The 21,483-nt window shown below is 39.7% G+C and overlaps 3 protein-coding genes and 1 long non-coding RNA gene across 4 annotated transcripts; all 4 read left to right on the forward strand.

Annotated features, from left to right (window-relative positions):
- The first annotated feature begins 1,417 nt into the window (after nucleotides 1–1,417).
- On the forward strand, nucleotides 1,418–3,555 carry LOC147056737 (cysteine-rich protein 1). The gene is made up of 4 exons (XM_085912392.1): nucleotides 1,418–1,542; nucleotides 2,198–2,292; nucleotides 2,384–2,438; nucleotides 2,521–3,555. Exons 1-4 carry the CDS (start codon nucleotides 1,500–1,502, stop codon nucleotides 2,529–2,531), a joined length of 204 nt encoding a protein of 67 aa, XP_085768518.1. The 5' UTR covers nucleotides 1,418–1,499; the 3' UTR covers nucleotides 2,532–3,555.
- A 767-nt stretch (nucleotides 3,556–4,322) lies between these two features.
- pi4k2b (phosphatidylinositol 4-kinase type 2 beta) lies at nucleotides 4,323–10,478 on the forward strand. The gene is made up of 11 exons (XM_085913005.1): nucleotides 4,323–4,902; nucleotides 5,950–6,101; nucleotides 6,337–6,417; nucleotides 6,500–6,619; nucleotides 6,714–6,845; nucleotides 7,265–7,418; nucleotides 7,661–7,722; nucleotides 8,419–8,521; nucleotides 8,808–8,941; nucleotides 9,042–9,101; nucleotides 9,207–10,478. Exons 1-11 carry the CDS (start codon nucleotides 4,557–4,559, stop codon nucleotides 9,378–9,380), a joined length of 1,518 nt encoding a protein of 505 aa, XP_085769131.1. The 5' UTR covers nucleotides 4,323–4,556; the 3' UTR covers nucleotides 9,381–10,478.
- Nucleotides 10,479–12,464: 1,986 nt separating this feature from the next.
- LOC147056739 (uncharacterized) lies at nucleotides 12,465–12,795 on the forward strand. Its single transcript, XR_015066010.1, has 3 exons — nucleotides 12,465–12,578; nucleotides 12,652–12,703; nucleotides 12,774–12,795. It is a non-coding gene; the product is annotated as an uncharacterized LOC147056739 (long non-coding RNA).
- Nucleotides 12,796–19,071: 6,276 nt separating this feature from the next.
- On the forward strand, nucleotides 19,072–21,351 carry gpr78a (G protein-coupled receptor 78a). Its single transcript, XM_085912631.1, has 3 exons — nucleotides 19,072–19,889; nucleotides 20,010–20,123; nucleotides 21,114–21,351. Exons 1-3 carry the CDS (start codon nucleotides 19,072–19,074, stop codon nucleotides 21,349–21,351), a joined length of 1,170 nt encoding a protein of 389 aa, XP_085768757.1.
- Nucleotides 21,352–21,483: the final 132 nt, after the last annotated feature.

The raw sequence follows: 21,483 nt of genomic DNA on the forward strand, positions 1-21,483 counted from the left end.
AAGCAGGAATGTGTTTGTCAAGAATTTTGGCAGGTTTTTTTTTCAAATGCAGCCAAAATATCCACTGGGAAATGTGGTTTTAACGCCCCCTCTCATACCTCCTCTTGTTTCCTTTCATTTGCTCCTTTCACAATTACAGTACATTGCTTGCTTGTCTCTGCGCCTTGCGCTCCCTTTCGTTGTCATTTCTTACTCTTTACTTACTTTATTTTTTTTTTATTCAATTGTATTACGGCCAGCAGGGATCCTCATTGATTTATGCCTTTTGGTGACATCAGAACAGCCCCTTGTTTTGTTTTCACTGCATATTCTACCCCTGTATTAAAATCCTGACAATTTCCTTTCTATCAAAACACAATGGACTATATAACAGTGCCAGACACATGAATGCTAATGGAGAAACATGACACTATAGGCATCCTGTGGGGTCAGATGAGATACAGAAGCTACTTGGTATTCCAACCCAACATCTCCAAATCATGACACACGGGAGAGGGCTGTTGGAAAATATGCAAATGATGATATACCTCATATTTCATGACCTTCTGAAATTCATCAGCGATTGAAATGATGAACAGATTATATGATGTGTCAGACAAGAGAAAACACATTTGAAATGATAAACATACCAAGCATTCTTGTCCGTATGAATCAATATCTGCAGTCTACATTAGTCAAACATAAGCAAGAAACACATGGAGCCACATAAAAGTAGTTTTCCAACGATGAGGCGTACTCAATAAATTCAATTCGAGTCCATCCTTTTCTTACTCATCCCCCTTCCTCACAAATGTCCCTCCTGAGGTCCACTTCCAACAACTATCGTGCGGGAATAACCGCCTCCACACTGACTCAAGAGTCTGCTGCTCTCCACGTGACTTTTTTCCTTCCTCCCAACTTGGTCTCACGCTGCCTCTCCTCCTGCTTTTTGGCTGTGACCTCTTGTGATGTCACTGGAAATGGTCTGTGCATGAGTGTGGCTGCGAGTGCTCGTTGGGTCGTGAGTGTCGAGTGAGTGAGAACAAGAGAGACGGAGGCAAAGAAAGGCCCAAGTGTCTGATTTCCCTTCTTGATTCAATGGCTTGCCTCCTTTTTAGTTTGAATTAAATGTGAGCTGGAGAGAAGATGGCTGTGTTTGGAGTCTTTTTTAATGTAACAAATTGCATTACTCACATTTCTTTTTTTATCCAGATAAGGGAAAGTGAATCTACAGTATAAACAGTATGTTGAATATGATGGAATTAAAATAGTAAACAACTAAAGTGTAGACTTACTGAGTTCATTTAACAATGTTCTTTTTTTTTTTCTTTTTTCATCAGTTTCAGAGTTCTCTTTTTCTGTGACATTTCACTAACCACATCCTGGCTGTGACCTCAAAGACTGGCAACGGTTATTTTTTTTTTCTCTCAAGCGAATAGGCACACATCGGAGAGCATATTCTTTCATTCTCAGTACCCCAGTCACATAGTAGGCTAGACAATCAATGATTAAACACAGTCATGGTAAGTTACTGTCCAATCTGTGGGAAGCCTGTCTATTTTGGTGAGTATATGACCTCTTACCTTTCTACGCCAGACGGTTGTCATTCTGACATTTTCTCTCTCACCTGCTCTTTCGTCTTGTGGTTCAACAGAAGCAAATCATTTTGAATATGTTCATTTTTGATACGGTCTATTTTACCATATCAGATAAGCATAAAAATATCATTCCTTTAATGGATTTTTTTTTTTTTACAAGGAAAGGTTAAACTTTAAAGTAGTACAGTGTTAAAACAAATGGGGATACATTCTGATCTTGTTGGCCCATCCCAAGAAGAAGAAGGCCATTTCATTTATTTTCGAATAAGTATATCTTACAAGATGCTTAGGGTGTACATTTTATATGTGTTGAAAAGGTCTGGATTGTCTTAGTTTTGACATACACAGCTCCATGTTCCCTACCATCTTTAGATCGAAAAAATATATTGCATTTTCTTCTTTTATAAGCATGTAGCCTTTCGTCTCCATAACGGCAACAGGATGTGGGCGTCGTCAAACAACTTTGCATAAGAGTCACACTTTTCTCTTTATTTTCTGTTTCTCATTTCTCCGACTACGCATTAGTGAGAAACAAAATCTAAGAGAAATCTTTGTCATTTATTACAGTGAACAACACATAGTCCTATTTCTTAGCATAACCATCACTCATGTTGGTTCAGGTGAGAAGAAGCGGTCCTTGGGAAAAGATTACCACCCACTGTGCCTGAAATGTCAAAAGTGTAAAAGACAGCTCACCGCTGGACAACATGCTGAGGTAACTAAATTGGTAATCCGGGACAAAAAAAAAAAAAAGTAAAACGATAGACAAAGAACGTAAAAAAATACTTTTGATGATTGTCTTTCAGTATGATGAGAAGCCATATTGCTCATACTGCTACATGAAGATGTTCGGTCCAAGAGGTAGTTTAACACACATTCAAATCGAAACATCCGATTGTTGTACTGAAATATATATTTCCTCCATATGACTTTCTCTCAACAGGTAACAGGTGAAGACCAGAAACTGTCTGAAACCAACTGGACTGACCAAACTGATTTATTATCATTGACTGACAAGGAGAAGAGAGAAGAAAAAAAAAGAATTATGGAAAACACAGTATTGGTGTATTTCATTTAAAAGAAAAAAATATGTTAATCATGTATACACTACATGTATTTTTACATTTCCCAAAAGGATAAAAAACAAACTCAGAAGACTGTTCTTATTTACAAAGCAATCACAAGTGCGCCATTGGAAATGAGATGAACTGTGGGTTAATGGAGTACGTACCCTCTCCATCGGGCAGCCATACTGTAGGGATGGAAAAGTGGGAGGAAAGAATAGGCAAGAGTAGAAACTGCTGGTAGATCATACAAGAAGAGTCTATACGTAATGTATGGGTTATGTCACCTGATGGGAATAGTTGACACATTTCGAGCGATATGATGATGAACTTCTCTGCAGTATCATGTGTTAGACCAGGCGTGTCAAACTCATTTTTGTCGAGGGGCCGCATCGTACTTGTGGTTTCCTTCGGAGGGCCGTTATGACTGTCAACGCCAGTATAGGGTACTCAACAAACTGATGATGAGCTACTTTTGAAATCAGAGACTAGCAAAAACTTCAGATATTTAAAAAATATGAAGGGTACTAAAAATTTCTTGCAATTTTTCAAAAGACGATTTATAATTGAAGTATTGACACAAAGCCGTTGCACAATTTGTCTTCGCGGGCCACATGAAAGGGTGTGGTGGGCCGTATCTGGCCCCCGTGGCCTTGGGTTTGACACCTATGTGTTAGCCGGTTAATACTTACCAAGTGTGCCCTAATGAACAAATACAAAAACAACACAGAGCATAGAGCAAAACCCTTATGGACAAAGCAAATTGGACTTGTTTGAATGATGCTTTGTGTCAAGAATGCCTTTGAATGTGAGTGTCTCTCTCTCATCCACCAAGATGATCCCCCCTTTTGCTGAATCCCAAGCACTCCTTGCTCTTCTCCCTCCCCTTCCTGTGTCTCCTTCACCCCCTAACCTCCTACCTTGATAAATCACATGGCTGCTGCGAAACCAGCTGGTTGACTGCTCATTTGCATGTTTCAAATGCACTGCCATATTAGAGAAGAGGGGTGGTGATGAAGGGGCAGAGGGCTTTATATGGAAGATCCAGGGGTTAGCACAGAGCTGTGGCAAGTGTAAGATCATGATTGAAACGTCATCAGTTTGATTTCAAAGCAAGAAAGAGAACCTGTGAATGGAAAGTAGACTCAACAGGGGCAAGGAGAAAGCAAAATAGACTCTATTTAATAGAGCAATACTAAATGTGGCTGACTTGTAAAACAACTTTTTGAATACGTATGATTTCATATCCAAGTACAGATAGAAGTGCGTGGAAAGGGAAGCGTTTGAAAATAATTCTGGTTTTGCCGAGACTCAACACTTGGCCTTGTCTTTACGTGTGAATCAGTACCGACATCTAGTGGTGACATAAAATAACGAGTTGGTGAATCCATTATTGTAAAGGCTTTCACTTCTCTCATTTAGGACTTTTATTTACAAATCATATAATTTTATGATCTTGTACCGTGACTGACTGAAAATAATCAGATCTATTGGCTCTGGTATATGACTATTGTTAATTTTATATTATATAGCCGTCTAACTGTTCAATTCAGAAATGTTGTTTGTCGGACTTGGATATCAAAACTATTACCAAAACAGAATTTGTACGTTTTATTTTTTTCATAGATTGCATTTATGAAAGCTTAATGATCGGAATCATTCTCGATTTACGAACAGAACGCGAAGGCAACAGTGGAAAACGTCAAGTGAGCATGCGTACTAAGTAAACCAGGAAGTCAGACAGTCGGCGAATGCAGTCATGTTCAGTGTGAACGAAATCAGCTGGCTTGGAATAACGTGTTTGGCATCTATGTGCTCTTAAAGATACAATCCAATTTAGAATGGATTCTTCACAAGTCTAAACAGAGTGTGGTATTCTACTTGTATACATTTAAGGGGTAAGAATTGCGTGACAATGATGTCAGAATGCGACCCGACAGAGACCTCCGAACCTGCGTTGAACACCGAGACAACCGAGGTTTCTCTACCGCAGTCCAACTTCCTCTCTGTACAACGTCCAAGAGTATTATTTGACAAAAATACAGCGGGATCGGCGCTCCAGGCTAACCCTGGCGTTGCCGTACGAATTTCGGACTCATGTGAAAGCGTCTTAACCGAGCTTGAGGCGGAAGGCTCCGGCGAAGACGCGTTATTGTTGCCGTGTTTTGCTGGGACCTCGTCCCCTCCGAGAAGTGCCCGAGACAAGAGCAAGCGGAACAGACTCAGCTCGTCATCGGACAAAGACACTTTAGCCTCACCAGGTAAACATTGATCATAACTACTGCTGCTAGATATCATAGATATATTACGTCAGTGAGTCAGTTTGGTGTATTTATAGATGCTGTATCCATCTGAGAGGAGTTTAGAAGATATTTTGGTGTGCCCTGTTTGCGGCCATTATTTACTATTCAGAATTTACTTACACATAAACAACAGATCAAGTCTCAATAAGGTTGTTAATTTTATATTATTATTATTACTATTTTTAATATTATTATTATTGCAGATTTGTAGATTATATATGCATTATTATATGCAATATAATAATATACGTACATATATATAATCAGTATATATATATATATATATATATATATATATATATATATATATATATATATATATATATATTGATTGATTGATTGATTGATTGATTGATTTTAAAGGAGAAACACTTTACTCTCAAACTGGGTCACCATTTGCACGTAACCGCACCCATTTATTAGCTTTAAATGAACTTAAATCCTACTTTTAAAACATGACAATTCTGAGAGTAACAATGCACAGTGCTGACGTGTTATCATAGTACAATGTGTACTCAGTCGTGTCCACTCACACGCTCTGATGCAATGGTCATGATATCATCCACTGATGATATAACATTCAACTATTGCCTTCATATTTTTCGGTCCTTTCGCCTTAGAAGAGCATTAAATAAGTCCTCTAGTATTTTTATTAGTGTAAAATGCTATTATATGCTACCTCATGGGATATATAATCATCTAGCTTATCTTTTATTGTATTGTGTTTGTGTGTCTGTGTGCTGTGCTGATGTTATTCAAGCACAGTTTATTAGGTTTACAAATTTAGGCTACAAGTAAACATGCTGATCTAATAGGCGTTAATATCCTCCTGTCTTTTTAAACACCTGTGTACACAAGTCATGAAGGATCCAAAAGGGACAATGTTTCACAACCCCCAAAAAATATGGCTATAAATATTTATTGCTGGTATTTGTGGCTTGGTGGAATATTGCTGTGTCATTGATGAGACAAGATTCTTATACAGATTTCCATTGGTCCTTTTAGGTATTAACAGTGGGGACTTCAACCACTTTCCAGATGACCCTGAGTTTGCGGATATTATCCAAAGGGCTGAGCAAGCCATTGAGGCTGGTGTCTTCCCAGAGAGGATTTTGCAGGGCTCCAGTGGGAGTTACTTTGTCAAAGATCCTAAAGGGGTAAGGAAAGGCATTTATTTGTGACATTCTGCAATGACACCAAAGCTGTATTCATATTTTTAAGTGGGTTTTTTTTTTTCTCAAAACAAAGTGTTAATTTTTGTCTAGTCATTAGAGCAAAATATTGTTGCATCAATAAGTCGGAACGATGCACTAAAATTGTTCTACTAATGGCAGTTTATTATTATTATTATTTTTTTGCCATTTGGAACTCAAATCATATTGTCTTCAACAGAAAGTCATTGGTGTTTTCAAACCAAAGTCAGAGGAACCATATGGTCACCTGAATCCCAAATGGACCAAATATTTTCACAAGGTATTCAAGTTACATGATTTGTCTTTCCAGTCACATGTAAGCAGGTAGAGTCCATCACCATTGTGTGCTTGTCTTTTTTTAGCTCTGCTGTCCGTGCTGTTTTGGTCGAGGCTGTTTGTTGCCAAACCAGGGCTACCTCTCAGAGGCTGCTGCATCGCTAGTTGATAGCAAACTGGGCCTGGGTGTGGTGCCAAAAACAAAGGTTAGAATTTCTCATGTGTAAATAGTGTTTTTTTTTTTTCTTCACCAGCTGCAGTTGCAGCAAGTGAACTGAGTGCCCTCTTCTGGTCTGTCAGGTGGTGTATTTGGCGAGTGAGACCTTTCACTACAGTGCCATAGACAGAGCCAAATCCAGAGGGAAGAAGTACGCTTTAGAGAAAGTGCCCAAAGTGGGACGACGCTTCCACAGAGTGGGCCTGCCACCAAAGGTAGTACCGGCTCCTTCTTATTGTGATTTCCAAACTTTCTTTTGCAGACCTTGTTTTTTTAATATATATATATATATATATAAGAACCTCTGATTCACTTTAAGTCAACCTTTGAAAGTATGTGAACAGGATTACGTTCTATACATCTGTGTTTTCTAGTGAGTGCTAGAGCGCAAGGCTATTAACTATTAACTAGTTGCTATTAACTTTTCAGCATGACTCAATTTTGGACAGGCCACATTCTTGATGCAACCCTTGTACTGGATTTAATTTGTTTGTGGAAACAATGCTGACAAGAAGTAAAACAAGGAAGTTAGCTGAAGTAGTATCTTCCATTTGATGTCATAATTACACACAGCTAAAATTGAAATGCTGAGGAACAGTGATGTAACCCTTGGTGGTTTTCTCTCTTTTTTAAGGTGGGCTCATTCCAACTGTTTGTGGAGGGTTATCGTGAAGCCGACCATTGGCTGAGGCATTTTGAGGCAGAACCTCTGCCAGAAAACATCAGAAAACAGTTACAGTCCCAGTTTGAGCGGCTGGTGGTGCTGGATTATGTCATCCGAAACACAGGTTTGTCTTCCAAGTGTGCAACATTAGAGAGCAATAGTCAATTTATTTTCCTGCTTCTGCAACTCCTCTCTTGCTCTCGCTCTCTTAGCCACTCGCTCTCTTAGCCACTCGCTCTCTCACCTCTCTCTCTCTATCAGAATACAAATGTATTTTTTTCTAAATGTCAACGACTCGTTCAAAATTGTGAGTTGAAAGTCACTGCTTGGTTCTATCTTGCCTTAATGAAATATACTCCTTGCCAGATCGAGGGAACGACAACTGGTTGATCAAGTATGAGAAACCAGGAGAGTGCGAGGGACCAAAGGTGAGTCTAATCATAGAACTAATAGCCCTTTGAAATTGTGCATGATGGCAATTTGATGGCATTAGAATGAAATGTCTTTTGAACCCTTCACAGCAGTATTTCCCAACATTTATTGAGCCAAGCTATATTATACAACAGAAAACAATTAGCAGAATGGGTCATAAAAGGTGAATACACAAGTTAATTATGTATCATCTGTCATCTAATCGCTGAATGTGCATTTTTTCCTTTCTTTTTCTTTTTTTTTTTTTACATTTTGCGTGACGCAGCAAAGAAGTTGAGTACGATGTAGTTGCTCCCTCTGCTGGTTACAGATAGTTACTTTATGCTCACATTCACATCACATTGAGAATCTTCTATCAACCTAACATGCATGTTTTAGCAATACAGGGGATGGAATTATACATGATTGACATTTCATAATGATCATAATTTACTGAAGTGAGTTGTTTGTCCAGCCCTATTATAAATAACAAACAATACAATAAAAACAGATAAAGGCTTGGAATACAGTTCTCCAGATTCCTGTGGACGCCAGAGCCATCTTACTACTTGCCATCAGTCATTATTATCCACATATCGATTAACAAGTACAGGGCTGTCATCTGTCGGCCCGATTATTCAGGCTTGTGGACAGCGATCAATAAGTGATGGTGGCGTCAGCCATTAATCATTGAATCTCTCTTCTTGCTGCAGGATGCCGAGAGGCTAGAGAACAGTTCGGAGCCTTGCATCAAGATTGCAGCCATTGACAATGGCCTGGCCTTTCCCTTTAAGCACCCTGATGAATGGAGAGCCTGTAAGTCAGAGCTTTTATAGGATTGGTTTCTGGTGATGTTTCACATCAGTGAGCTTTGATAATGAAGTGATTATGCAAAGTTTTAATCTGACTCATTGTTTAACAGTGATTGAACTCCCAACTGTTTTTTTTTTTTTAGAATGTTGACCAACAGGATGTATGCATATACACGCACGCCTGTATCGTAGTTTTGTCTCAATCTTACAATCTACATACTCAAGCCATCCTGTATCTGTGCTGTTTGAGATCAAATGTTGAGAGTTTATGACTGATGTTCTCTCTTCAGATCCCTTTCACTGGGCGTGGCTCCCCCAGGCCAAGGTGGCTTTCTCCCAGGAGACCAAAGAGCTGGTGCTGTCCCGCCTCTCAGACATGAACTTTGTGCAGGACCTCATTGAGGACCTCTATGAGATGTTTATGGTACAGAGCAATTGCGTACTTTTCACAATTGATTTTTTTTAATTGTAAAGTTTAACAGTAATAGTCCAGCTAACGTGAGTCGATCTCTTCTCATCATCAGAGAGACAAAGGCTTTGACAAGACCATGTTTGAGAAACAGATGTCCGTCATGAGGGGCCAGGTATTGTTGTCTCTCCTTTAGTCTGTCTTTTTCTTTCTGAAGTGTTATCTATTGATAATTTGCATTGCTCCTGAATATAATCAACATGAATCCTGCCTTCACCAGGTGTTGAATCTCACCCAAGCTCTTAAGGATGGCAAGAGCCCCCTACAACTGGTAAAGATGCCCCGCGTGGTGGTCGAGCGCAGCCGATCAGGTGGCCAGGGCCGCGTGGTCACCTTGAGCAACGCCTTCACTCAGACTTTCCACTGCAAGCGACCTTTTTTCACCTCTTGGTAGAGAGAGGGCGTATCGGTGTCGGTTTCGGTTCTGAAGGCAAAAAGTGTCAAATAAGTGAGGGGATATTCTGAAGAAGTAGGATAAAAGAATGTTTTTACCGAGCACTTATTGTGAGGGCAGTGTATGATGTGAATGACGCTTGAGAGGATAACATTACATCGTTAGTGTTTCCTATCGATCGAGCCTTAATGGGGTTGTCATGGTTAGATAATCAGCCTAATTGAGCTTTGTTTATAGCTAAACCAGGCAAGATTTTTTTTGTCTGTATTTTTTGTGTCCACAATTTTATACTATTCACGGGTTTTACCAGTGGGTCAAGTGACAAAAAAAAAAAAAAAAAGACCTCTGTGGTCCACAGGTGTTTGACATTCTCATAAAATATTGCCCCCAAATAGTGCATTTGTAAAGAACATCCAGAAAGTTTCACTTTGCTTTGTTAGGGAACTCACTGGAATGTTAAAAGTAAATGATTCGTTTCACTAAATTTGATAAACCTTTCCAAAATTTGTTGAACAAACACAAAGCCAGTGTCTTCAACCCTTACAGTGCTACTGCCAAACTCTTGTCTGCAGAAAGATTCTGTAAAGCCTCAAGAAAAAACCAACAACATACATATATCTTGTTTAAAACTTGAATTTAAGCCTCATGAAAAGAAGAAGAGGACATAATGCTTGAATGTTTACTATTTATACTCTTGTTTTTTTTAGACATTTCACAGGGAGTGAATACTGTCAAAAACAATCTCACAACACTGAATGTATTTGTTCTTTGACATGTATTTATCTCTGCATGGAGAATGGCACCACTGTCACCCCTCTTTGTGACTTATTATTTAAAGAGGAAAGTCGTTGCCATGGATTTTCTTCCTTATGTATGCATCTTGACATTTTTATTCCACCTTGATGATTGTATGATCAAAGTTGTATATTTAACACAATTAATAAGCTTTGGGAGCATTTAACCTGCAGTTGATGGTGGTTTATGGCTTTTTTTTTGTCTTTGTCTTCTGAAAAAAAACAAAAAAAAACATGACTCCTTTGCAGTGCCACGAGGGAATTCGATTTACACTTGAGAAATTAAATATTAAGCCATCTCTAATACTGCAGCTTTTGTTACTGACCCGCTATGGTAACTGCGCTCTGCTTTTACAAAATGTGGCATGTTTGAAGTGGCAAAGGAAATGGATCATCTTTGTGACCTACAGTATATTCTTCAGGCTGTATGTGTTTGAGGACCAAAATCCAAGTTTGCCATTTCACTCCACTGTGGCTTCATCAGCCAGTCAAATAATGCAATTTTATGTTTTAATTCAGTCTTTAGTTTTAAATTAAACGTAAGATTACAGACGCTTAAAAACTCGCTTGAAAGTTCCCGTCTGAAGGAGGGAAAGCAGAATAATTTAGAACATTTTTTTAAGGGCTAATCTGGTCCAAAAAATGATTTGCTCTAATGTGGTTCTATGTGTCCCCACTAGTATAAACACAGTATTCTGATTCATGCATTTGTGGAATATGAGATAAGCAGCTATATTTATCCATCTCAGTGGGTAGCCATTTTGCCACTTGCTGCCACCTGAAAATGAAGCCAGAGATGTGTCGACTGTAGGCCTGTAAAGCCCTTTGACAGTCTTTTGTGATTAAGGGTTATATAAATAAATTTGACTTGACTTATTGATCACAGTGCCGAAGGGCTTGCTCGGGCTCCGCTAATGACCCCTTTGAGACTCTTTGTTATTAAGGGCTTATTAAGTAAATTTGACTTGATCACAGTGCCTACGGGCTCAGCTAATGACCATTAAGACTCCCCAGTTTTCTAGGTTTGTTCATGTGAGATTCACAAGCTGAACCCTTAGACACTCTGGTGTCATTTCCAGTCGTCAGCATGGCAACCTAAGGCAATATGGCCACCCCGTGAAATAGATTGAAAAACAGTCTGATTTACATAATTCATATTCCACAAACTCTATAATAATCCGAACGTTGTGTTTTGACTATAGAAATACAGCAAAGACTGGTAAACATAGGCAAGTAAATACTAATGCAAGTCCTCTACTTAAAAAGTGCAAACTCTGCAATGTACAAAGTACAAAGTTTAACATGTATTTCAGTTTCATACAATCCTCTTTTTGATAACTATAATAATTACCCTACTGACTAATACATGTTCAATCACTTTCATAGTGCGTGTAGGGAATAAAAGTTGTGTGGAAGTTAGCATTGCAAAAAAATAAATTAATAATAATGATTAAAATGCTCACAGATAGGTGAAACTGAGGGAGCTGAACCATGAGTATGTCCATTGTATTCTGTCTGGATGGAGCCGCGACCCCTACCCCGTGGCCCCCCCTTCGTCGCCCTCCTTTCAACTCCGCCCATGATTGCAGGTCCGGGATTCTTCCTACAGTAATGTTGTCGAGTCTGCAGACTTTTTTTCAGGGTTTGAGAACTTGATATATTTTCTAATTCTCTTTTAATTAATGTTACTATCACAGCATCTTCAGGATGATTCTGCAGCAACTTTTACTTCCTTTGGGACAAGTATGGAAATTCTGGAGGGCCCCTTGTTAACTTGGTGAGTATTTTATGAAACCCTGAATTGTACTGCAAATCGTTATTCATCCATTCATTCCTTATCCTTACAAGCGTGATGAGTGTGCTGGTGCAAATCCCAGCAGTTTTTTTTTCTTCAGACTCTAAAAACAAGTGGTGACCCAATCCAGTAGATGGTGCTGTTTTCCTTTCTTTCCTACAAGTGTTACAGTTCAGTGCTGGTTATTTACTACAGAATCAGGATTTCTCATCATCTCCAGCACAGCACCAACAGTATCTTTTCAAAAACAGTAAATATTGTACCTTCAGTAGAATTAGCTGTTAGTGAGGAGGGCCTGGCACCAACCTAATTATAATGCTCTAAATCATAAGCAGTGCAGAACTACAAACAGACTATAAATGATTTTGACCTGAGTTCTAATACAGACATGTCTTGGTGGTCATTATTATGAATCCAGTCAAGTCCGAAGTGTGTGATATCGTACACCTTTATATTTGTTTCAGGATGGTGAGGTGATAGGGATCAACACTTTGAAAGTGACAGCAGGCATCTCCTTTGCCATACCCTCGGACAAAATCAAACATTTTCTTGCGGAGTCACAGACAAAGCATTCCTATGAATTGGAGTCAAATTCGGAAGAGAGCCAAGGTTGGAAATGAATTACCATTAAAGTGTTGAAAAGAGCCAGCACATTGAATCAGTATTCTATCTTTTGTGACAGACATCGCTACATCTTCAAATGGGTTAACAGAGATGGCAGAGTCAGAAGCGAGGTGAGATTTTCAGGCCTGAAACTTCTAGTAAGTCCTTAAGCATTTATTAATGACTGTCTTGTGTTCTCAGGGGTTCTTGGCGGGATGAGACGTTTACTGGGCATTAACATGCTCACAATTACCTAAATGTAAAGATACTAAAAAAACAGTACAGCTACATTGGACTATATTGGATGCTGTTTGTTTTTACTTTGGTATTTTATTGCAACAAAACAATTTTTCCAAAATTTTATATGTACTTTCTAGTTGGTAGAATTTGCTGTGTGTTTGCTTGCTTCAGTCTAACAGCAGCACGGTAATATCACAAGTTGGATTTTCGTGACGTCGCCAGATGTGTCATACGCAATCAGAAAAATATGTTCACACACAGATACCAAAGCACAGACACACACAAGATGGAACAAATCTTGCTGAGCAAGAAAAGGATTTGAAATGTTTGTTAATTTTAGTCTTTGGGGTCACGAGTTATACTGAACGTTTTATTTTACTCTAAATTTAAATGGACAAAACATGCAGGACATCTATGAGTGCTGGTTAAGTGCAGTGCATGCAGCCTCTAGTGTATGACGTCAGGTTTAAATAATGTATATAACAATAAAAAAAAAGGATGTGTATTTTTTGCAGTGCTTGCTTTGTTTTGAATACATTTTCCAAAGCATAATCTATTGTGTACATGGAAATGCAACCACAGTGGCGCACCACCTGTCAATAGCAGTTGGCCCTTTTGTTTAGCCAATTATTCAATTTAATTGAAATGGGGGGGGGGGGGGGGGGGGTAACTAACATTTTTGCAAAATATCATCTCAGTGTTGTTAAAAGTGAAGGCGATTTACAAGAAACCTTTTGACCACCTACAGTAGCTTAAGTGATGCTAGTAAATATTACATCTATGCTTCTATAGAAAACAGATGGCAGTAACCTACAGCAAGGAAACACATTATTCAGGGAGATAATTATGGGATGGAACATCTTGGCAAAAGCGTCCACAGAGCCATCCGACATGACAGAATGACAGAATTAAGGCAGACAGCAATACAGTAGGCACTAACTACTTCCATCTGCCTCTATTGGGTGAGTCATGCATACACACAGACACACAAACACTCATGCACACACTATTGACTATAACTCATGGTGTATTACAGGCAAAGGCACCATCCTCTTTAAAATGTGGTTCCATAACTGCTCAATTAGTCTCGGAAAAGATTACGTAAACCCATATGTCGAGTGTTCTCATCTGCAATTTTTCTCCATTTTTAGAAGCAGGATAGATGTGCTTAATCAATGCAATTTCAGTACCAGGCTTGCTCGTGTCAAGTTTTATAAAATTTTGCAATAATTAATTTAGACAATGATTTTGAGATTTGTTAATAAGTTGTGTGTCTTCAGTGTTAGCTGTTATATCTAGGATGGGAAACTTAAATTCTAAAAGGAGATCCATTTTCCTGGGGAGGTCACAGACTCCCTAACAAGAAGCATGACAATAAAAATATATTTTAAATATAGACAATCTATGTACTCTTAATGTATTTCATTTTTGACATTTTTCATTCCCTGTATAAAAGTTCTAAAGTCCTAACCCAACAACAAAGGGTTTGAATAATATCACCACATAGTGTGTTTGTTCTCTAGCATGACAAAATGACATCTAAGGATGGCACAAAAATGTTGAACAAGAAATCAACATTAAGTGCAAGAACTAATTTTGTATATTTTTTTCACAACAATCAACTCACTCAACATTTTAATATTATTGGGGGACTATATTTGATTTGCTGGGAAAAGTCTGCTTCCATCCCACAGTGATGGTGATGGAAAAGAATCTCTTGCGAGTGTGCTTGCATGTGTTTGTGCTTTTTCCTCTTGTTTCTGTCCTCTTTTCGGGAACATCTGAAATATTTAAAGTCACTAATCACATAAGACACCCCAGTCTTTGTTCTACCTCTCAAGCCTGCAGGATCATTCATTCGCGTTTCTTTTCAAGCCAAATTAAATGGCAATTACCTTACTCTCCTGGAGCTAATAACACCTCAAATGGAAGCAAAAACATTTTTCAATAGTTTTCTCTCCTTTGAAGACAGCAACAAACCTGTGTGCAAAGTGCTATCAGATTCTAAATTAAATCAGAGTTTTTTTTTTTTCAACTATTGCAATGTCAATTATTATATATATATATATGTATTATAATATACTTCACCAGCCAATTGCGAGGCACATACTTGCACCTCAAACCTAAGAAATGTGAGTCAGACGTGCAGTCCACCATTTCTGCCTTGTAAAACAATATAAAAATTATTGCCACCTGCTCCAAATTCTCTGCGTGCACCCGAAAATACTGCAGCATGTTTGATGTCAAAGTGTTCATTTTGCTTTAAGCTAAACCATCTTTTCATAGCGGAAAAAGCCAATGCTTTAGCCTACTTTGGTTTCAAATAAATTCCTCAAAACTGGATGGCCTCGAAATGACACGCACGTGCACGCACGTACACGCACACGGAGTAAAGTGAGGCCAGAAATTCTTTTGTCAGTGCTCAGAGATGGCGAAATCCTGCGAGGCCTTCCTTTATTTCTCAACTACTTCTTTCTGGCAGACTGCTGACTCATGCTCTATCTATCTCTGGTTCACTCTCTCCATTCTGCTGTGTCTCTCTTTCAAAACCCAAACAACTCTGTCCTCAACTCGTCCTCTGTCAAGCATTTCATGAGATTTTAAAGAACTCAGTGACATTTCTATCATATGACTTGTGTGTGGGCCTGTGTGCATGCATTTGCATAAGCAATAGTGTTCAAAGTGTTGGTTAAGTTGATTATATATTTGTGTGGGGGTGTTGGTAACAAGGGTTCATCTTGGCTGGCTGCTGCTGCCTGTGTTTTTTGTCTTGTTTTTTTTTTGCTGGGTTTTTATTGCCAGACCAGGAAAATGGTATGTTCTTTGCCTGGCTGTATTTTTTAGTAGTAGTACTTCTTGGTAGACCTCCAAAACATATTTACCAGAAGGTTCAAGACACGAAACAGATGCACAGAAGACCGTAGGAAATATTTGGCACCTAAAAAAAAATCTTAGTGGTGATTTCTGGGGAAAGAAAACACACCTACTGTAACCAAAGTGCAATGACAACAAAGAGTTGCAATAATATAATAAGTCCACGTATTTTTTAGAGGAAGAAGCCCATCAACTTTAATTTCATATCAGTGGTGGGTGGCACTGTTTGAGAAATTCGATATGTGTTATTCCACTTGTTTTGCAAGAAGGTCTTTGCATGAAACGGGGAGGTTTTACTGGGTGGCTTTACTAAATTCTTTGGTCTCCCCTGTCTGTTTGCTATCTATCAATAATAAAAATGTAAAAAAGTTCTATCAATAGTAAATTCAACATTTCATGATAAATGTTAGTAATGCAGTCCCCAACCTCTCTGGACCACATTAAATATTATTTATACCCTTTGTAGACCGGAAAGTATTTAGTGACCAGGGGTGGGAGTGGAAGGGTGAGGGGCACAAAAAGAAGAAGGAATCCATTTTTTTTCTTTTTCACCTATAATGAATGACTTTTTCACTTTTAGCGATGCAATTTGCCACCAAGTATGACGCTCTCAAGGTACTTAAATTTAGTGACAAATCACTTTTGGAGAGCCGCCAGCACCATATTGGGTTTCAGGGATGGGAATCACCTCTTGCACTCGTAAAGGGGTAGGAATCTAAAAAGCTATGCTTCCTCCTACTCCTTTTCAAACATTCTTTGTTGTGTTTTTTGGGGGGGATATTTGTTTGTTTCATGGACTTAGATATGGCACTTTAAAGTGTTAATTGTTTTATTTAGTTTTTCCCTATTTTTCACGTTTTAAATATGTTCGAAATAAAGATATATCAATCAATCAATCAATTTTAAAAAATCCATATTTCAAGCGTGTCTTCTGGTACTGTCTGTGAAATGCATCTTTCTTTCTCTTTTTGTTTTTTTGTGTTAAATTCTCAGTGGGCATTTCCCCCCTTGGATACGCTTGCTAAATATGTCAGTTTGTTTTACACATTTTGCTAGCTTGTGGATTTAGGACTCAAAACACTTTACTAATCTGCCCAGTTTATGTAGTTTTTGGATCAGAAAAATGCAAAAAAAAAGAAGATAATTTTCCCACTCTTTCCGGGGGTTGTCTTGCAGCTATATATCCGATATTGACGCACACGGGCTAGAGATGAACAGAGCCTCCTCGCAATATGTTATATTTAGTATTTGCGGTCTGCTACATAAAAAGGGCGCGTGGGCCGAACGTTTAACACCCTTACTATAGATAGTTACACAGTATGAGTCTACTTGTCAATACCGTGCCAACGACAAACATATAGCATTATACATATTATTGTTATTTTCATCTTAAATTAGCATCACACAGCCAGTCTCCTCCACTATCAGCACGTGACTGGGAGGGATGCAGCAAGGGAGAGCGAGGCAGGGCGGGTGAGCTGGAGTGACAGCGAGCGTGGCTAAAAACGAGTGTGTCTGAACATGTGAGTGTCTCTGCGTGTTGGGGTTCACGAGCAGAGCTCAGCCGAGACCTGCTAACACGCTCAACACTCATCTAAGGCGAGTAGTTTCGATTAATTCACCCCCCGACACGACATCTTTCAGTCGCCGAGCTTGTGAGTGAGAGCTGCTTGAGGTGAGGACCATCATCACCTGCAGATAGGCTGATTGACTTGCGTGCAGGGCAGGTGGGCAGTGTGAAAGCCTTCTGAGACAACAGAAAGACGTGACGCATGATTTTTATACTGCGGTGGCCACCGTGGGAATTGCAGTGTTATGTAATAACCCCGCATACTCAGCATATGCATTGAGTCATTCGGCCATGGGTGGACTCGTCGGCATCCTAACAGCACTTCTTAAGTGCTTGTGCCATCAGGATTGTTTGGCTTGCATAACCACATCCACAACCTAGAGGAAGCATGTGACCACAGAGAGGGTTTCTTCCCACTGAAGGGCGGGGGGGAGGTATTTCTTGTCATCCCCTGATTTTTCCCGATATTTTTCTTCTTAGAAGCAAAGGGAGTTTTTCCCGACGATTATTAAGCCGACGTGCACAAGGACAACAGCTCCGCTGAGGATAGAGGCTGACAAAAATAAAAAGGCATGACGAATTCTGGGAGTAGCCTGTTAATGATTGAATATAAATGGCTCCTACGGGGAGACCACAGGGGGAAAAACAACATCTGGGCAGGTGTTTGGTAAGGCGCTTCACGCCCACCAATAATAATATACCATGTGTGCTACAATGTAGCACAAGAAACAACCTGGCCAAAGAGTCACATGCTCAAGCACGCTTACACTTGGATGCTTGAGGTGATGCACATGAGCTCAGCTATACACAACGTACGTCTTTGCAAAACCAGAATCTTGGATGCCGAAAGAACACGCGCAGATTAATGCGTGATATAAATATTTTGGCATATATGAGCTGGCAAACGGTTAGTTCGGCACAAATCAGCGCTAAAGGGGATGTAGTTGAAAGAGTTGTGTGCCCACCAGAGATTTTGCGTTGCCATGGAGACGAGCAAGTTTCTACATTTCACCTGCTGTTTCCTGAACTCAATCTGTCATGGTGGTCACACATAAGTTGTGTCATGTTGTCATGTTTTGTTTAATCGAGGTATCGAATATTAACACACATCATGCACACACAACCATTGGCCACACCATTAGGTACCCCTGCATGGGCTAACAATATTCTTTTTTTTTTACCTAAATATTACTCACTATCAGAGAATTTTACAATCTGTGTATTAATGTATTTTCAATATCCATTACACCATATCATCGTTTCTAATATGCCAGTGCCTAATTTTGATACATGATAGGGAAAATAAATATTAGAAACAACACTTAGTATGATGCAGGGCATGTCTAGCCACTCTAAGTAATAAGTAAAACACATTAGTACATTATTATGCCAAGGACAATGTTAGTCATACTTGGAGATGATTTTCTTTGCGAAAGCAGATGAGATGTTTTTCATATAAAGCATGCACACCTCGTGAGTCTATGCATTGTAAAGCTTGATGTTGCGTTCCTCTGGGAATCAAACAATTTCTGAGTAGAAAATATCCCAAATGAGGGTGCAAACACCCTGACAAGCCCCTATTAAGCGCTGCTTGCATGAATATTGTTCAAGCGTCACATGAGGCAGCAAGCGGCTGCACGTGCAGGGCGCACGGCATCTTCAGCGTGAGAGGAGGCGCCGGCTAGTGCGCATGTTTGAAAGCCACGAGATAGAAAGAGAGAGAGCAAACCACCGTCCACGCACTTTTCCTCTGGTCTTTTCTGCAGTTAGTCCACAATAGGTGAGAAGAATGATTAGGAGTAACTGAGGCAGCTCATGCCAGAAGGGATCAATTTAGGTGTTTCAGCACTGGACAGCTCTCCACATGAGCACTTTGTGTGGCAATATATCTCAGATGATGGGGAGCTCAAACATGTAGGACTTTGTTCCACAAGTGCTGGTAAAGCGGAACCTCCAATGATGACCATCCCCGAGTTCCTTCTGGAAGTATCCATCGTGGTGGTGGCTGTTGTTTCCTTGGTGACCAACATGTCGGTGCTGCTGTGTTTCACCCACAGCTCAGAGTTGAGGTCCCACGTGCCGGGAATCTTTGTCCTGAACCTATCTTTCTCCAACATTCTCCTGGCTTTCATCAACATGCCTGCCACCTTTTTCGGGGTGGCCAAAAGCGCAGAGCCCTTCGGGAAGTCGTTCTGCCAACTGGTCAGCTTTGCCGAGACGTTCCTCATCACTAACAGTATGTTGAGCATGGCCGCTCTCAGCCTGGACAGGTGGATCGCCGTCATGTTCCCTCTGAGCTATTCCAGTAAGATGGGCTACAGGGATGCCATTCTGATGGTGGTCTATTCCTGGCTGCAGTCCCTCACCTTCTCTCTGACTCAGCTGCTCATGGATTGGGGAGGCTACAGCCACACGTACGCCTCATGCACCGTTCACCTGGCCGCAGATGGAAGGTCCCAGCTGGCCGCCTATGCCACCTTCACAGTGCTGCTCCATTGCTGTAGCTTTACTTTTAGTCTGGCAGTGCTTTGCTTCTCCTACCTCAAAGTTTTGAGAGTGGCCAAGTCCCACTGCAAGAGGATAGACGTCATCACAGTCCAGACTCTGCTCCTCTTGGTTGACATTCACCCCAGGTACAGCATGGTGAAGTTTAATTGCTTGTCTGTTGTCGTGTCAAGCAAATTCCCACTAAGCGAGCGTGTCAATATTTTATAGCTTGTAACGTGTGCACGAATGTTTCTTTGTCTTCCCAGTGTGAAAGAAAGGTGTTTGGCACAACAGAAGAAGAGGAGACAGAGGGCCACAAAGAAAATTTGCATTTTCATAGGTTCCTTCATCTTCTGCTATTCACCATATGTTATAACAAGGTAATTACTAACTTTGTATGATTTTAAATGCACACAAACCCTAATGAAGAAAAGTTGAGTAGAAAATTACTGGATAATATACAGGACTGTGCAGAAGTCTTGGGCTTCCACCATTTTTCTTCTCTTAGTCAGCAGCAGTGAGTTTGACATTAAAACAATAAACCTAAGAATATTAGCAATGACTAAATTAATTGCATTCTATGACAGTCTGCGTTTACAATATCTTTTCTGTGCAATTTGTTGTTCTTTTTTTATTTTTATTCAACGATTGTGAGGTTCATTTCTCTCCATACAACACGTGTATTCATGAAGAATATCGCCGCAAAATCATTCTAGTTTTACGAGTTGAAAGAGAATCATTTAGTTCTTGCAACAGCACTCTTACAAACATGGACACACTGCGCACAGAGTAGAAGAACCCTTAAGCAACAGTATGGGAAAATATTTATCAGGGATGAAAAGAAAGATAGGAAGAGACTAAGAAATGAAAACATATTTCTGTTGTAAATTGATCTACATTTCTTTATTTTGTCGTTTTTATGTTAAATACAGTTTTATGTAGGGGGGTATTTATAGCAGTATTACAGACAAATGAATTTGAGTTTTTCACACCGTATTAGAATTAAGTGTAATTGCACATTTACTACACTAGATGGCAGTGACACTCATTTTCAGAGTATGAGCTCCTCTGCAAAGGTGTATTTAGAAAATATTTCTTGTCAAATGACAAAATTCGTAATTGCGCCAGAGAGTAAAGCTGAGCGTAAAATATTTCCTTCTTGCTGGTGGTGGTGGCATAACAAAAAAATAAAAATAAAATAACACTGCCCTAGAAGCACCGGGCTAATGGAGCTAGACTATATTCATGTTGTGAAGAATGGAATCAGAGAGGTATTAATTTAACAATACATTTAGCCTACTTTTATTTTGCCTACATAAGATAAGCATAATATTTGTGCACATTTCAAACCCCTGTCTTCCCTCTTGCAGGTTAGTGGAGTTGTTGCCCTCTGTGCACATCCCACAGTACTGGGGCATCATCACCAAATGTCTGTGCTACGCCAAGGCTTCAAGTGACCCATTTGTCTACTGTCTACTGCGGCATCAGTACAGAAAAGTCCTGGTTCGTATCATTGGACGCTTTTTTAGAAAGGATCATTACTTACTGTCTACCAGCAGCTGGAGCAGCACATTTGACACGACAGAAGACAACTGTGCTAGAACATGAATTCAGTGTGCAGCTCTTTCTAATGAGGTGTCAACGGCACACCTTCTGCTTGCAATGCTTAGATGAAAGTAGCTCGGGAGCAAATGGACGAGAACCTGTACGCTGCTCAAGGACATTTCCCCCGAGGGCTCG

The sequence above is a fragment of the Syngnathus leptorhynchus genome, chromosome 5 (assembly GCF_054491065.1).
Source record: "Syngnathus leptorhynchus isolate UIUO chromosome 5, UIUO_Slep, whole genome shotgun sequence".
NCBI classification, from domain to species: domain Eukaryota; kingdom Metazoa; phylum Chordata; class Actinopteri; order Syngnathiformes; family Syngnathidae; genus Syngnathus; species Syngnathus leptorhynchus.